The sequence below is a fragment of the Microchirus variegatus genome (genome assembly GCF_963457635.1).
Source record: "Microchirus variegatus genome assembly, chromosome: 17".
NCBI lineage: Eukaryota > Metazoa > Chordata > Actinopteri > Pleuronectiformes > Soleidae > Microchirus > Microchirus variegatus.
This window is the reverse complement of record NC_139818.1, coordinates 19,802,404-19,820,726: the sequence shown is the minus strand read 5'-3', so window position 1 is coordinate 19,820,726 and position 18,323 is coordinate 19,802,404. Positions and strand designations below refer to the sequence as shown.

Sequence of the window (18,323 nt, the reverse complement as noted above, 5' to 3'; positions counted from 1 at the left end):
CTTGTCTGCAGTGCTTCAGGAGAAAGTGTGCACTTTTGTGCAGACTTGCATGCATGGGTCTCCTTATTGCCTTGTAAATGTGTGTGAATTTACAACACATACTTCCTTGCCCAAAGTTGTGTGCAAGCTTGTATGGATGTGTTTGCAGGTGACCATGAGCGTGTACTTCTAAGATCACCTTATATACTTATGTTCATCCAGTGTTCCTGTGCATGACGTGACTTTATGTGATTTTACTTCACCTTATTTCCCTGTTACATGACTTGCATACCACTGTCTCCGGTGTGTGTGTGTGTGTGTGATTCAGCAGCTCCAGGTTTTCTGCAGGCTTGTGGCAGCAGCAGCATCAGCAGAAGACTTGTGGGCGTGGTTTACTCTGGTGCGGCTCTCTCCTATTGGTGGACGGCTATCTTGGTTACCAACCAACACAACACACTCGGCACATGATTAGAAACACACAAAACAAAGTCATTTGTTTTCACCGCAATGGATAGCGAATACACTCTTGACAGGGGGAGTAAGTATTTGCTTAATGTGGTATTAACATATTTAATGTTGTACGTACATATATAAAGCGTTAAAGCCGCTTTTGTATGTGTCATTGACATGCTAACTTGCTAGCCTGTCAGTTTGTTGTTAGCCTAGCATCAGCGATGCTTAGCCGAGCCGCTTGTGTCTTCAGCGCCGCTAACAAAACAGGCAATTAGTGCAATAAACAGCGGACCCGCAATGACACAGTGGGAAAAGACACAAAAACACATTTTACATGCTTCACAGTGTAAACGCTGTCAGGAGATGCTAACGTGTTAGCTCTGAATGCTATCCAAATTAAGATATCGAGCTTTTGACACTCGCTCGTGTTCAGTCGTGTTTTAAGCGACTCCTGTCGAAAACATCACGAAAAGAGAGAATATAAATTATATGTACGGTTATATGTATTTATTATGCTGAAGTGTCCAGCGGGTGGGGTGACATGTACTTAAACCGCATATTGTAAGGTAATTTGGGTGGCATGTATTCGTAGGGTCCTCGTCTGTGTTAAAATCATATCACATATTATCTTTTTTATAAAGGACAATCTGTTCTCTTCAAGATGGGATAGGATTTGTGTAAACAGCATCATCTGCAGCTACACGATGGATATCGAGGTAAGCAGAAAAAAACAACCTCTTATGTGCTCTGCTAGACCACATGCACTATTTCTTACTTTAATTCATATAACTGTGAAATACACACTGTAATGTCAAAGCAATCAGTGCAATATAAGGTTCATATTTTTCAATTAAAGTAGCTCTATTGGTATTAACAAAAATATGTTGTTGCTAAAACATGACATGCTTTTCAACAGTTAACTGTACCCTATATGCATAATGTGCCATGTTGTATATTAGGGCTTTTAATCTGTTAAGCAATTAATCCGTCAGGTTTTTTGTTATGTTTTTTTTTAAATGATTAATCGATGAGTTGTTTGGTTCGTAAAATGTCAGAAGATTACACGCATTTAGTATAATTTAGATGGTCTGTATTTACACAGCGCTCTTCTAGTCTTGATGAGCCATTCACCCATTCACTCACACTTTCATACAGCACATCTAGATGTCTTGCCCAAGGACACATCAGCATATAGGCTAGCGGAATCAAACCCACACCCTCCAAGTTGATAGATGACTGCTCTATCAGCCCTACTTTTTGTGTATGCATTAAATTTTATTTTACGATGGTGTTGTATAATCCCGCATGGGATGAGCCACAAGACACAGACATTAAAATTAACTGACTATACTAAACACCTCTCTCTATTTATTTAGCCTCTTTATATTTAACACTTTCCTATATTTCTTATAATTCCTGTTGTTTGTGGTGCATGCTTCCTATTTTACCGAGTCTGCTGCTCTAACACTGCATTTTTTCCCCCATTGCTGGACTAATGAAAGACGATCTTATTTCAAGTTCACACCATCTGTCATTTTACTGGAAGAAGTCACGCTGTTTCTTCATACTCTGCCACTAACGCCAAGTGTTCTCTAATTCCTCTTCCTTCACTTTTACTCCTCTGCTTCTCCTCTGCTCCTGACACTTGACAGATGCAGTAGCCTAGTTGACTTATAGACATCCTCAGTAAGGGCTTTGTGAATTCTCTGCTCGTCTTTGCATGATGATTTCATCCATAGTAGGGGTGGCATGAGTTGTTGACAGCTGTTGGCATGAGACACACTTCTCTTATCAAGCTTGTTACTGGCTGAGGCTCAGGACTAAAATCATAGGTTTGTGACATCACGCCCTGTAATAATTAGTGTGGAGAGGTATTTTATCTATCAGAATTATTCATTAAGGATCTTGGCCATACTGAGTCCATTGTTTTCCTTAAATTAATGAACGTTTTTCAGCATTTTTGTTGTGCTCACTATTCCACCACCACACCTCAGAGTCGATGACCACTTCTTAGTTAGGGTCTGACACACTGCATGTGCTGTATTGGTGTTTTATTGATTGGTTTAGCAAGTTGTTTGTCTACTGTTTGTGATTGTACTTGACTGTGACTGTGAATACCTGTGCTACAGTGAGGGGTATTGTGACAGTCTGTTTTCCTCTAACAGCTGATTGAGGGTTTTCTGACACTGCTGTGTGTGTGTGTGTGTGTGTGGGGGTGTGTGTGTGTGTGTGTGTGTGTGTGTGTGTGTGTGTGTGTGTGCTCTTGAAGGAGGATAAGGCGTGCCAAGGAGAGAAGCTTGCCTCTGCTGTAGATGACACTCTGGATGAATATTTAATCGCCCTCCAGCAGAAAAACAGGTGACGCGTGAGCATGGACGATTACGGAGAAACGGATTAGATTTCACAGAGAGGATACACAAGTGCACTGCTTCCCAAAAGGAGCACTGATTGGTTATTTACTTTGAGACATGAAAAGATTGATTTTTATTCTTATTTTAAGTAATACAGCAAAACGTCGATGTCCTTTGAGTTTGTGTTCATTTTAGAGATGTCACCCCTATTCTTTCTTTTACATCAGGATCCTAAAGCGCCTTAAAGTCAAAGACCCCAAGCAGATTGAGCTGGAAAGGCTCGAGCAAGGGTTTTCCATTTATCTGAATGGAGCCAATGCAGAAGCCAGCAGGAATCAGCCCAAGAGTTTCAGCCACAAGTCTGCTAGTGCCTCACCTGTGTGGACGACTGCACTGACGTCAGGTAGGTCATTCGAGGACAAAAATGACAGACTTATATAAGACTCTTTTTTTCATTTTGCCGTGCAGGGGGAAATACCGACCAACTAAAAGCTTCAGACTCGTGCTGCAACTCATGATTGTTTTTATAATTTATTAATTTGTTGATATCGTGATTAATCAATTAGTTGTTTTTGTTCATAAAATGTCAGCAAATCAAGTCCCCTTTAGCTATGGGCTGCCCAGTTGCTGATTATTTTAGTAATCTAATAATAATCAATGAATAGATTAGCTGTTGCAGCCCTACATCACACTTCCTTCTTGTTGTGTCTGGTGTATCCAGACCATATGGAATCCAGCTAATATCCACGACTCCTCAGCTTGTAGGGTTCGCATGGCGCGAACCTAGTTTGAGTCACAGCGAATAAATGATAGTGGTGGCTATAATCACAGCTGGCAGCCAGTGTTTCCGTCTTCCTCTTTGTGCAGTGGACCATCTGTACATGTGACTGTGTGTTCCCTCTCCTCTGAGGCAAGTCTGCTGCACACTGCTCATGTTCCTTTCTGTGCCTGTGTGACTCATCAGCAGATGTCTGTAGAAGTGCCCACCAGTTAACTGAAGATAGCCATAATCTGGAGCAAACCCAGAGGAAGAGGAGCCACACTGCTCCAGGAAAGGTCCAGAGGAAAGAATGGGTGCAGGTAGAGATTAAAAACCGATTTGTGCATTAATATTTTTGATAGTCGGCATATCTAATTGTTTTTCTTTTGTCATCCTTCCAGAATTCTGTAAAAGTTCGAACAGAGGAAGGGAAAAAATTGCTTATCTCTCCAGAAAAGTGCTACTCTGAAGATTTTGAGCCCAATGAAAGCATAGACATGGAGGTAAAGAGTAAATAATATAGCAGTGTCTACTAAGCCTGTGTGGGTGTTTATTTTAGGGGAGGGGCTATGTGTCAGAGGCAGCTGTCTGTACTATTTAGCATCTCTCCATCCCTTTTCTCTACTTCCCTGTCACCCAATCACTGTCTCTTTCACACAGAGCTCGGGTCCACGCTCTCCTCGTAGTCCACGCTCCCCCAGGGACACATGCAAGCTGACGCGCTCCTTCAGCTCCAGGTCTGAGAGCCAGGGAGGCCAAGCGAGCCAGGAGCACAATGAGAAGGTGCTTCTCAACCTCGAGGAAGTGAAGGTGAGATGAGGGGAATGTGCAAACTGTCTGCATCTGAATGCTGACACTGAACATAAAAATGCTGACCTTTTTTTTTTTTTTTAAACTAGGTTCTCCGTCGGAGCCTGGAGGTTAGTATGCGTCGCGGCGGCCGTGGCTCCGCAGGCGAGGAGTCGGAAGAAGAATGGATAGAGGAGCAGATCGAGAGGGAGGAGAGCACTGAGAGTCTGGATGAACTGGGAATGCCTCTCACATCCTCCAAGTCCTCATCTAAACCTCAGCCCAGTGGCTCCCAAAGCCATTTCGACTCGGCAAAGCTCATTGTTCTGGACTTTGGACCCTCGCCTATAGGTAGTCTTCAGCGTTCAGTTTTGTCTCCTCATCCAAATCTGCTTCATCAGCACTGTCCAATATTGTCAGTTAACAATTACTGAAAGGTACTGCTGTGTTTGTTATTATGTGCAACACAGACACATTCATCACTGTCAGTAATCGGTCTGGGTATTGATTAAAAATGTATGACACATTTTCAATATTGATATCTGGACTTTGATTTGATTTGACTACAAATTAAGGTAAAATTCTTTAGTTTTATCCAGGCTAGTCATCTTCTTGCAGTTGAACACAGAGCAACGTTCAGCTCTCCTATTCTGTGCATTTTAGATATTCTTGTCTTGACATACCCTCACTCATTAAAGAACTGCTTGCCTCTCAGAATACAACATGGACACATTCACATTCACACATGCACGTTAAGCTCTGTCTCTGGTCGGAGACAGCCAAAGATGCAACTTGTCAACTTTTTGTTCCAGGTCGTAAGATCGAACGCTCTCTGTCTGCAAAAAGGAAAGAAAACTCTGACGCCTTTATACCCACCAAGCCTATGTTAGTGAAGAGCAAGACGTTAGATAGGCCGCCTTCAGATGACAGCTGGGAAAGTCAGAGTGAGTATGACCTGAGAGTCATAGGATCAAATATTCAAGGTTTGATTGATGCATTGATGTTGCTCGGGCTAAAAAAACAAAAAACATACTTTTTGCTTTAGGGCCAAGAAGTCGTGTGGAAAGACCACTGTCATCAGTCAGAAAGGCGTCTTTTGAGGAGCGAGACCCTGAAGAGAAGGTGGACAGGGTTCACCAGGCCATCCAGAGAGAGAACAACCGCATGCAGAGTCCAGAGCTCTTTAGTCGCAACATGGTCTGCTTGCCCGACAGTGCACCTCTCACAATTTTGCCATTAATTCCACTTTTACCATTTGCTTTTATGGTGATCTATAGCATACATTTTTCTGATTGTTCTTTTCAGTATAATCCACTCTTAAATCGAATGTACTTTATGTGTTCTTGATTTTAAAACAACAATGTGGCTTATACATAAACCCCCTTTTTTTTCTTAAAAGCATTTTTATCTCTTAATCTTCTATTCTGCTTTTTCCCTCATTTAGGGCAGGACACACCAGATATTGAACCACAACATCCCTGACAAGAATGAGAACAATGTTACTTTGGCCATGCAGAAAATCACTCTTATGGGCCCCAGGTATGTTGATAAAATACACTAAAACACTCTTATGCTGTTCTTCATATATCGTTTTTCAGCCTAAATTGCAGTTTGAATCAATATAAATGTAATATAAATATGATGCAGCATAGCAAATGATTTGATGGCATTGTGTGGTACTGCTCCATCACATTTTAAATCTATTACACAGTCTTGAACTGAACCTTGACTTCACACTTGCAATAGCAGTCAGAGAAATAGCCCCAAATGTTTCCTCCCTCCTGTTAATACAGTACATTCTGTCCACTGAGTGGTAGAAGATTAAGATTAAGAACCCTTTAAGTCCCGCAAGGGGAAATTCAATTCTGCAGTGAGTTAGTGAACACACACAGCACACAGTGAGGTGTAGAACATGTAACCCAGCGCAGTGAGCTGCCATGCCAGTGAGCGGCGCTCGGGGAGCAGTGAGGGGGGTTTGCTGCGGACTGGTCGGGGATTGAACCGGCTACCTTCCTGTCTCGAGCTCGAAGCCCTAACCACTAAGCCACAGCTGCCCCCCAGGACACGTGATGGTTATTATAAATCACACAGTGGCAGAACAAACTACTGTCAGTGGCCTTTTTACCATTACGATGAAGGTCAGGGACAAGAGGCAGAGCAGCAGAGCTGAGGTTGTATGTCCTTCTTTTCAGCCAACAACAGAAGCTGCTCTCAGCCTTGGAGAAACTTGAAGGTGTACCCAGCTACAACATTGCTCAGAGCGTCAAAACAGACAATAGCAAGCACATGGTGAGTCACTAAGAGTGGCACACATTTCAGAATGAACAGTCCTGATACTCATTCACTCACTCATAATTTCATTTGCAGAGAAGGTCATCCTCCGCCGAGGTCACCCCCGCGTTGTATGTCACCATGGAGATCCTGTCAAACTGGGGGAACGTGCTGCATGTCGGCCTGACGGAGCTGCAGTTCTTCTGCCACAGGAACAAGAAGCTGTATGTGTCGCCGCACGACCTCGACATTAGGAACACGGACCACCCCGGGAATCTGGGAGCGCTTGTCAGTGGAAAGGTGAAGGTGAGGCTCTGCTGGTTTCTGCTTATGCAGAATAAATCTGTAAAGGAAATTATATCAATATATAATATATATATATTATGTGTTGTCTCATGCTCTTCTGCCACCTTATATATTACACATTTATATATATATACGTATATATAAATATTATACATACATATGTATGTATATATGTGTATATATATATAGTCTGTACTCAGTATATTTTATATTTCAACAGAATTTGCACAAGGATTTTCAACAGAATTTGTCATCTTTTATCATAATTCTCTTACATTTTTGTTGGATTAAAAAACAACTATTGAAAAATCCAACTTTATGCAGAAAGCACTTTAAAAACAACAACAGCTGAAACAACAGCTGATGTGTTGTACATCAGAGATAAATAAACAAAACATACAAATGTGTGACCTAATAGACCTAAGAACAATCAATAAAACAATAAAAATACTGTAGAAAAAAACCCCCCCACAAATAAACAGGTCATTTTGCACACGCACACCTGTCTGTTGTGTAAAGACGACACCTTGTCTGTTCTCTTGTTTTCACAGACCATCAAAGAGCGCCACATGTGGACGTGTCCTTTCCATCCTCCTGTTCAGCTCTACTTCATCGTCAGGAACACGGAGCATTCCCCAGACTTTGGAATATCCCGCATTAAAATCTGGAACTACAACAGAAGCCTCAACGTATGGGCCTTTTTATTATTCTACTGTGTTGTTCACATGTGTAAGCTATTCCATATCTGTTTATATATCTTCTGATTGATGCTCCTCTCCAGTTCAGAGATTTTATGTCAGCACATAAATCTGTCATGCTTTTGTGTTGTCTCCATCTCACACGGTGATGGCGTGGGTTACATCAGGGGTGTGGTTCTCTATAAGCAGCAGCAGCAGCGGCTGGCTGAGCTGCCGTTGAGTTGGGCCAAATGTAGAACAGTGAGAGATTAGTCCCAGAGGATTAGTGTTAGGGAGAAACGTGGACATCATTCTGCCTTTTCCGCGTCACTGCTGTACATAGAGGGGCAAAGATACACCATCAACCATCTGTCCATGTAACTAGAGCGCTCTACAATTACTTGCCGTCTTGAACCTGGAAGGTAAGAACCTATGAGTGGTAAATAGGTTTGATTATGATCTGCGTTTACAGTGATATTCTGGTTTCAGCCATTTCATCATGGCAGCCATGGCTTGGTATCTGTGTGTGTTAAAAGTAGATGTAGAGCTGCAACAAACAATTATTTTCGTAATCGAATCATTTGGTCCATAAAATGTGAGAAAATTAAAAAAAAAAACGCTCACAAACGTTGTTTGTCAAACCTGGCATTTGCCTTTTCTACAATCAAAAATGATTCAGTTGTAATGATTTCTTTGTTGTGTGGAGCAAAGAAACGAAGAAAATATTCACATTTAAGAAGCTAAAACGATCAAATTAGTTGACAGCTCTAAGTAGATGGATAGATCAAAAGTGTGTGTTTCTTTGTTATACCTTTTTGATTATTTTACTTTTAATAATGAATCATTCTATTAACAAAATATTGTTCTGTATCAAAAGCTAATAGGTGTTAAGATATTTTTCTGCACGCTTGTAAGCGTGGCTGTAAATTCAAAATAAATCAGTGTCCCGTTTCTTCCTCAGGAGCTTGATATTGGTGCACGTCATATCAAGCTGTACCTCAACAGCACACTGGTGTTTGAAGGAGAACTGGAAAAGGGCTGCGGCAACCAGGTCTTCGACTACAGCACCACGATTGACCTTCAGGATTTCCAGCTGTTGGACTCTCTGTTCTCGAGCCCTGTGTCTTCAGGACACAATCTGCGGGGTGTGAGCCCCCAACGCCATGAGGACAAGAATGGCAGAGAGACCAGCAGCTCCCAGCGATACCATAGTTTCAATTCACAGCCATCGGATACAGCAAGCCAAGCTATGATGGACATGCAGGAGAAGTCAAATTTACCTTTACCACCCATCTCTTCTTCACCAGTGGGAGTGTCTGCTTCCACTCGCTGCTCTTCTGCACAAAGAAACTCTTTTGATTTGTCTGCCGCAGAAGAGCCCCTCTCTCTCAGGCAGCAAGTGGCTCAGCCAATAGTCGTGGAGCAGACGGTCACAACCCAGCCGTCCTCATCACGGGTGGCGCCTCAGTGGCTGCAGCCCTTGAACAGAGGTGTTCCAGAGGGCTGTGAGGCCAACAGGGAGAGGCCACGGTGGCTCGTACCTCAGCACTCCGCCGAGCCCCAGTCTCCCTCGGCCTCGGCCTCGACCTCCTCGATGCTCTCGGAGCTGCCGTGTAACCCTGGCCGGGTGTGCAGAGGCATGGAGAGGACGGTAAACGGGACTCTGTGGAATGCGGACGCTCTGGATCTGAGCTGCGACCTCCTGGAGGAGCTCGGGGAGCAAAGGTCAGACAGACCCATCAGTGGACGCAGGAGTTCGTTGCGAAACGGTGCAGGCACTGGCAGGCAGACAGAGGAGCAGCACCACAGAGCTGCATCACTGACAAATACAGGTAGGTAGTCATTGCTAACACCCTCCTTATGTGAGGCTACAATACTAATACAGTTTATATGTGATTATTTAACCTTGTGGTTTGCATTTCACCTATTAATGTCAGCCAAACAAACTACTTACATGCTTGATATTTGAAGAAGCTTAATAATTAATTCATGACTGCACATCTACTGATTATTACATTGTATTTAAGTAATTCCAAATGAATGAGTAATGAGACCACTGCTATATTAACATTAGCTCGACACTTTCACCTCATAGAGCTATGTCTTCGTGGTGGGTGACAAATGAAAACTACTACTCATTTACTGGTTCCTGAGCAGCCGTGTGTGTGTGAGCTGCCATGCACTCTGTGGTGGATGATAATCATCTTACCTTCTGCTACTGATTAACCTTTATCACCCTCTATCACTGTACCTGAGGTATCAGACACTGTCGGGACATTTTCGATGGAATTTATCATCTGAAAGAGACTTTTTAATTTGTTGCCCCCTCCATTATAATCTGTAAAACTCCTAGATTAATAAACAGACTACCTTACATGACAGACTATTTGTAGGTTCAAATGGACCTTTCCATTTTGACAGGCCACATTGAGTAAAGCATTGGTGTTAATGATAGAGCTCTGTCACACTGTCTTGACATGAACTGAACAGAGTCATTGCAACTGTTATCATATGTTCACGTCACAACACCTGTGTTTTTCCTGTTAGAACTTTTCAATGTTTATCCTGGGTGTTAATTTGTTGATCTCCTTCCTGTCATGGAAAATAATGAATAAATCATGATAAATACTTAATTTTTTTAACTTAAAATAGATTTAAAGGTAGACTAGAAAACCTCTCGGAGAGTGCAGACCTCCGTCAAGGCAGCTTAGCCCCCCACAAACTAGCGATAAAATTAATAATAAAGTCTACGGATCACACCCAAAATGTAAACACTTGTTCCTGGTCCCATTGCGGACATTTCCTGAATTGCATCCAAATCCGTCCGCGACTTTTCGAGTTATGTTGCTAACAGACAAACAAACAAACAAACAAACAAACTCCGGCGAAAACATATATCTCCTGGCGGAGGTCAATAACAGCTGTCTCTTTAACTTTGGCCTCTAAGTAGTTACTGGCTACTGCTTGTGTGTTTTCTAGAGGAGCCGCTGTCATTGGTGAACACCAACAAAAGGCTGTGCTCAACTCGGGCTCTGCTGCACAGCCAGCAGGACGACACGCTCATGGAGTCCTGGGACTCTCTCATCAAGTTCAACCAATGCCAGCGTGGACGCATCTCCAACATGGGCTTTGAAGGCGACATCTTTGACGAGTTCCTCCAGCGCCAGGGCCGCGGTCCAGCCACAGTCCAGGTCAACCCCTCCTCAGCGCCCAGAAGCCCCCATTCCTCTTTGACAACTCAGGGGTCTCTGTGCGACGCCCATGATGATGATCCATCTATGGAGCAGGAGGACGAATTTGAAATCCCTGTGCTGCCACAGGGACAAAGACTGGTGATCAGCATCCTCTCCACGTGGGGGGATCGGCACTACGTGGGCCTCAATGGCCTGGAGGTGTTCAGCTCCAGCGGCGAGCCTCTTCGACCGACTCACATTCACGCAGATCCTCCAGACATTAACATTCTCCCTGCGTACGGCAAAGATCCGCGCATTGTTACCAACCTCATTGACGGCATCAACCGCACACAGGATGACATGCATCTGTGGTTGGCCCCGTTCACGCCTGGTCGCAACCACACCATCTTCCTGGATTTTGGAGCTCCCTTTCAATTGGCCATGATCCGCGTGTGGAACTACAACAAGTCACGCATCCACTCGTTCCGTGGGGTGAAAGAGGTGGAAATGCTTCTGGATGGAAGGTGCATCTTCAGAGGAGAGATTGCCAAAGCTTCAGGGACTCTGTCTGGAGGTAACCGAGTAGAGCAACATCACTGTGTTTTTTTATGCTCCTCGTTGTGCTTTGCTCAACATTCCGTATGCTTTGTTTTGTCAGAGCTGGACCAGTTTGGTGACACCATCCTGTTCACCACCGATGATGACATCCTGGAGGCCATGTCTCACTACGATGAAACGTTCCTCAGTGAAGGTGAAGGCGGCGAGAGTCAGGTCTATGAGGAGGAGCTGCAGAGACCACGCACTGCTGATGGAGAGGGAGAGGAAAGACCCTTCACTCAGGCCGGCTTCAGAGAGGAAGACCTCACTGTGAGTGCAAGATTTCATTGTTTTTAAGATCAGCTGCACTCTTAATCAGGGTGTCCGTGGGGTCTTAAAACGTATTAAAAGTTGATAAATCAAATTTGGGAAAATGAAGGCCCTTAAAAAATATTAAAAAGTATGAGGTATTAAATTTTGTCCATAGTTTGGCTGCAAAATGTATGCATGAATGTATATGTATTTTCCTCCCTGTGTTGCTCGCCCTGCAAGATCGACTCAGGGTCGCACGACAGCGAACGCGCTCCTACTGGTGTGAAATAAAATCCGAAATCGCACAGATAAATAAACTTTAACTCAAAATCGTGAATACTTGAGTCAAAGTGTTACTTGTTGTTTATTTTAATAAACCTTGCCTTTGGTTTAATGTATTCATTCAAGTTTTCCTTTGCTCTATAGATTTAATTACAAACTAAAACTGTTTTGTAAGTTAAATATGTGTTGCTGATGACAGCTTAAAGTGACGATAAGGTCTTGAAAAAGTCTTAAAAAGGTATTGAAATTAACTTCAGGATTCCTGCATATACCATGTCCACATGTTTTTCTTAGATGAAACTTCACCTCAATCCCTCTATGAGCCAGTGTGAGGAAAACATGGATCATATTCCTGGGATGTACACTGGAAAGTGTGAGTATAACTGTATCAAGTCATCACATGTTCTCTTTACTTTGTGTGTTTTCTCTCTGGATACTTAAAATTCCTGTCTCTCAGTTCTTAGACTGGAGCTGTTGTTGACTTGGGGCGACTCCCACTACATGGGCCTGACTGGATTGGAGGTGGTGGGGAAAGATGGAGAGAGTTTACCGTTAGACCTCAGTATGATGACCGCGTCACCCTGCGACCTCAATGACCTGCCCGAGTACGGACACGACCTGCGCACACTTGATAAGTACGTCAGACTCTAAATGAAAAATCTGCTACCTCCATTAAAAACTGCACGCACATTGACTTTATTATTATTATTATTATTATTATTATCCAGGCTTATTGATGGTCACAACATCACCACTGATGACCAGCACATGTGGCTGATCCCTTTCTCCTATGGAGAACCTCACACCCTGAACATTACCTTCAACAAGGCCCAGACCATAGCTGGACTCCGTATCTGGAACTACAACAAGTCTCCTGAGGATTCGTACAGAGGGGTGAGACACTTGATAAATATAGTTTTTCCAGATAATTTTACTCTTTTCAGTAAAAGAAAGAGATTTTACCTACTCTTTATGTAAAAACGGACCTAAATTAGTTTTTACAAAGAAGAGTTGCACTACCGATCATTAAATTTGGGGTCACCTATACAATTTTTTTCCATTAAAGGTCACACTTTTATTCACCAAGTTGCAAAATTAATAGAACATATAGTCAGGACATTGACAATATTAGAAAACATTATTTTTATTCAAAATAATAACTTTTTTCAGCTGTGCTAACATAATTTCACAAGGGTTTTCTAACCATTCAATAGCCTTCTAACGCGATTAGCAAACACAATGTACCATTAGAACACTGGAAATGGGCCTCTATACACCTATGTACATATTCCATTAAAAAGCAGACGTTTGCAGCTAGAATAGTCGTTTACCACATTGACAATGTATAGAGTGTATTTCACTAACATTTCATGTTATATTCATTGAAAAAAGTGCTTTTCCTTCAAAGATAATAAGATAAGATAAGATAAGAAGTCCTTTATTCGTCCCGCAGTGGGGAAATTTCCAGTGTTACAGCAAAAGATAAGGACATTTCTAAGTGACCCCAAACTTTTGACCGGTAGTGTATATGTACATTGTTTAATAACTTGATACTGAAGATGCAGAACAGCACGATGTACTGTAAGTTACCATTTGTTTGTGCAAAACCAAAATAGAATTGACATATAAAGAGCTACTCATGATGAGGAACATGCTTTCAAAGCTGTGTGAGACATCTTAAGTTTATATATTGAAGATACAACACATAAACCGACTGTAATTCTCCACACGTTTGCTGCAGGTGAAGGTGATTCACGTGTCCCTGGACGACGTTCCCATCTCCCCAGCGGGCGGCTTCCTGATCAGGAAAGGTCCGGGCAACTGTCACTTTGACTTTGCGCAGGAGATCCTCTTTGTGGACTTCCTCCAGACGTCCACGTACAACAAGAGCGCCGACGACTACCACAAGTAGGAGCTGCAGTTTCCATGTGCTTGTATTTCAGGAGAAACCTTTATTTTTTTTAATTCATGTTGTTTTGTTTTTATTGAAGAAGGATCAGTAAGAAACAAGAGGAGGCCAGCATGGACTATGAAGCTCCCATCATGCCCAGTGGATGTATCCTTTGTCTCATATGAGCTCAGCCAAATCCCCCGTCTGTTTTCTAAGGTCTGTAGTAATCTTTTTGGTATTTGCAAATGAAAGGAAAGAGATTTATTTCTTTTTTTTTAGGTTAAGGCCACATAAACAGAGCTGCATAGTTTGCTGTTGTTTCCTAACCATGTCCTGTGGTTAGCTGTAGGTTGCTTGTGAAAGTCCAATCGCCAACAGCTAACCACAGAAGCCGACTATGACATAGATGACTGAGAACCTTCAAAGACATGTTGTTTGCTAGCTGCTTTTTTTCCCCAGGCGTGAGAACAGAGATGTATTCTAGCCTTTTCTCTCTTGTGCAATGTGCAAACCCTTTCAGAATCACCAGGGGATGGATAAAACTGTAAATATACACTACTGTTTGGGGTCACCTATGCAATTTGTTTGTGTTTTCTATTAAAAGTCACACTTTTATTCATCAAAAGAGTTGCAAAATGAATAGAAAATATAGTCAAGACATTGACAAGATTAGAAATAATGTTTTTTATTCAAAATAATAATCTTTGCTTTTGTCAAAGAACCAGCAAAACTGTTTTCAGCACAAGGGTTTTCAAGGGTTTTCTAATCATCCAATAGGGTTCAAACACGATTAGCAAACACAATGTACCATTAGAACACTGGAAATAGGCCTCTATACACCTACATATTCCATTAAAAACCAGACGTTTGCAGCTAGAATAGTCACGTACCACAGTAATAATGTATAGAGTGTATTTATGATTCATTTAATGTTATATTCATTGGAAAAAAGTGTTTTTCCTTCAAAAATAAGGACATTTCTAAGTGACCCCAAACTTTTGAACGGTAGTGTCACAGCTGGCTTACACATTAATGTAGCCCTTATTTTGATGCTGCTACTGTTCGGCCACTATAAACACAACCTTTGTACTAAATGGAAAACAGAAGACAGGGTTTTATATGAGCTATACCAGGTGACCTGAGTTGTACTGTATATACCTTGAACTTCAACCGTCAGTCATTTTTCAGCTGCAGCTGTTTACAACCTGGGGCGATCCGTACTACGTCGGTCTCAACGGCCTGGAGTTTTACGACCAGAACCAGGAGAGGATCAGTCTGAGTGACAACAGTATCCTTCCTTCCTTGTGTGTTTAGTTACTTGAACTTATATTAAATTGAACTTATATTGTAGAAAGAGTTGATATTAATAAGCCTAGAATAAAAACTCTAAATAAAAAAATTAAATGAGTAGAATTGGTGGTAGATAACAGGTGCTGGATGAATAATAGTAGTCCATGTTAATAAATGTCTGTACCTTAAAATGGTGTCCACCAGACATCGCTGCTTTTCCAGACAGTGTAAATGTTCTGGATAATGTGAGCGGTGACGTGAGAACTCCGGATAAATTAATAGACGGAGTCAACAGCACTCATGATGGAAGACACATGTGGTTGGCGCCGGTTCTCCCGGGACTGGTGAGTCAAGTGTTTTTGCGACAACAGGCTCGTCCGTGAGCACCAATCACAGTTTGTTATTGAATGTGCTGTTGCTTGTTTTCCATGTAGGTGAACCGCGTGTACGTCATCTTCGATCAGCCAGTGACCGTGTCCATGATCAAGTTGTGGAACTATTCTAAGACGCCGCAGAGAGGAGTGAAGGAGTTTGGGGTAAAAGGGGCTTTCTTTGCTGTCAAATAATGACTTGTTCCTTCACCTCCAGACTGCAAACTGAATGTCTCTTTTGTGTGTGTGCAGCTGCTGGTGGACGATCTCCTCGTGTATAACGGCATCTTGGACTGCGTGAGCTTTGTGTCGCGGGGCATTCTGCCCACCTGTGATCCTGTAGTGCCCTACCACACCATCCTGTTCACAGACAATGCTTACATCGTACACCGCGAGAGGAACACTGTCATCAGGTACACACGCTTTCTGACACTGAGACATATTATTATAGTGTTTGACTACGTGGTTTCACAAAGAAAAACACATATTCAGATTCACAGAACATTCATATAACTCCATTTTAATTTAAAAGTACATTATGCTAGGCTACATTGGCATTTTAAAGGTTTAAAAACACTGCTCCACTGAAAACTGTGCAACTCTGTTGTCGTATAATAGTAGTAGTATATAGTATACACTCTTAGAAATAAGGGTTCCAAAAGGGTCCTTCTACAAGGGCTGAGGTTCTACCTGGAACCATTTGCTTCAAGGGTTCTTGGTGACACTAATGGTTCCAGTAAGAACCATTTTGATCAAGATAACCCTTTAAAAGCCATTTCCTGAATAAAGGATTTTGAAGGGGTTCTTGGTGGAACCCTCCAAAAAGGGTTCTCCTATGAGGACAAGTCGAAGAACCTTATATGGTTCTACTTCTTACTTTTTATTTCTAAGAATGTAGTATAGAGAGGCAAGAGCTGAGACCTTGCTACCCACTTCCTGATTGGTTCTCATCAGCCACTACTCGGCTGTCGGCTGTGACCGAAAAACTCAGCGAAACACGTACTCTCAGTTTGACCTCGTCAAGTTTCACAACAGAAAGTCTTGCTCAGATGTTTCTTGTTAGTAATTCGCACATCAAACTGCAACAACTGCAGAAGAGAGGATCGACTTCCTGTTTACAGTGGCACGCACACCACGCCCCAGCGTACCTGAAGATTTCCTCTGAAAAAGAGCTAAAAACCCTCATCTGGACACAAATGAAAATGTATTATGATGCATGTAAGCTAAATGGTTTTTTAAAAAGGACAATAAATCCTGCTGCTTTTAGTAGAGAGTCATGTGCTCTTCTCCACTCCAGCCCCCATGGCAGCCGACACCTCCCACAGTGAGTAACAGAGCCAGTGTAAAGCCTGTGTCAGCACCCCCCTGTGGTCAATCCATGTGCTGCAGATTCCTCCAGTGACTTGTAACTTGTCGCACACCCTCCTTACCCACGTTTGACTGTGATGTCTGCCCTTCTGTGACCATCTTTGAACTCAAGGCCTTTGTCACCAGTCGCTCCTCTATTTTGTACTGTTGCTGTCGTCGTCCGTCGGTCTCAGATTCCAACAAACAGATTGAATGTCTCTGCTGCGTCTTATTTTTTTTTCCTCGCTCTGTTTGCAGTAATTACGTGGAGGACCAGGACGTGAAGATGATCAACGAGAATCAGGTCGTACGCCACAACAAGAAGAAGCAGACGGCAGATCCGGGTGAGTCGGGCCTGACATCACGTTTCCACAGCTTTCTCAATCTAAAATTGAATTAAAAGCAATCACCCACCCACTAAAAAAACAATGCTTGTTCTTCCTCAAACAACAGCTCTGCGACCAAAGACCTGCATGACTGACAGTGGGAAACATGGGAAGAGGAGGTACTGACAGAGACATGGACACGTGTGGATTTTATCTTTGAAGAGAATGAGCAAAAACTGACTCAGGGGGCAACGAGACCCACCATGACACAGTGGTTTTATAGAGAGAGCGCCACATTATGAGTGGATCGCTCCCGTTTTACTGCGAACAATCGCCCACACGTTTCTTTAACACGTCCTGTGTTGTTGCCCCTCGTCCCTCAGTGCCAGGATAAAACCTGTGAGGCTGCATTTTTACCAGCCCTATTATTGTGCCTCGTACTTTAAAACACTATTATCTGTTGCTGCTACTTGTGACTTTTGTGCTGCACATATTATTATTAATGCTGCTTGTGGCATGTTGGGGGAAAAAAAAAAGAATACACTCACATCAGGATATGGCTATTTCTTACTGATTTTTATCAAACTGACGGGTACGAGAGAACTGACCAACACTCCCGTCAGTGCACCAAGCAACCGTAACGCTATGCAGACACTAATTTATATCTATCAGTGATTTATAACTGTGAAATAAGCGTGTTGATTTTCCTTTTCGGTGCTTCCACAGAGGTCTTTAACCTTTGCAAACGACGACTGTTGAAGTGGCGATTTAGGAAAAAAATAGAACAGTCATAACGTTTTTTGGGACATTTCAAGTCAAAGAAAAAGTCAATTTTTTTTATCTGCTTAGCATCGGTTAGGAAAAACTTGTTTGTAGTACAAGTGACCTTTTTTCAAGTTGCTACAGCTAATTTAGGAGTTCAATTCAAACAGTAACAGGCAACTCCTTATTATGCAAATACTATTCACTTACCTCAAACAGAGAAGCATAATCTTTACAGAGGGATAAATGTGGTTCTATCGTCACTATAATACTCGGTGTTGTACTCGTCATTCATTCTATATTTACTCTACTAACTTGTTGCATGGGATCGTTTCAGCATTAGTCGTGATGTCTTTAAATATTGGACACAACATAAACACATATGTACTCCTTACACTGGATGGGGAGTAATTGTATATAAAATGCAGTTTTATGTATTTAATTTC

General features: G+C 42.3%; 1 protein-coding gene across 1 annotated transcript; it reads left to right on the top strand.

Annotated features, from left to right (window-relative positions):
- Window positions 1–442: 442 nt before the first annotated feature.
- Window positions 443–18,240, top strand: katnip (katanin interacting protein). The gene is made up of 29 exons (XM_083903330.1): window positions 443–517; window positions 1,074–1,148; window positions 2,702–2,790; window positions 3,011–3,186; window positions 3,748–3,863; window positions 3,945–4,046; window positions 4,204–4,353; window positions 4,443–4,683; window positions 5,145–5,276; window positions 5,378–5,529; window positions 5,777–5,871; window positions 6,525–6,621; window positions 6,700–6,909; window positions 7,461–7,598; window positions 8,548–9,418; window positions 10,566–11,333; window positions 11,418–11,626; window positions 12,185–12,263; window positions 12,348–12,525; window positions 12,619–12,784; window positions 13,632–13,798; window positions 13,885–13,946; window positions 14,959–15,069; window positions 15,276–15,415; window positions 15,506–15,607; window positions 15,695–15,855; window positions 16,740–16,766; window positions 17,048–17,133; window positions 17,243–18,240. Exons 2-29 carry the CDS (start codon window positions 1,137–1,139, stop codon window positions 17,299–17,301), a joined length of 4,896 nt encoding a protein of 1,631 aa, XP_083759456.1. The 5' UTR covers window positions 443–517; window positions 1,074–1,136; the 3' UTR covers window positions 17,302–18,240.
- Window positions 18,241–18,323: the final 83 nt, after the last annotated feature.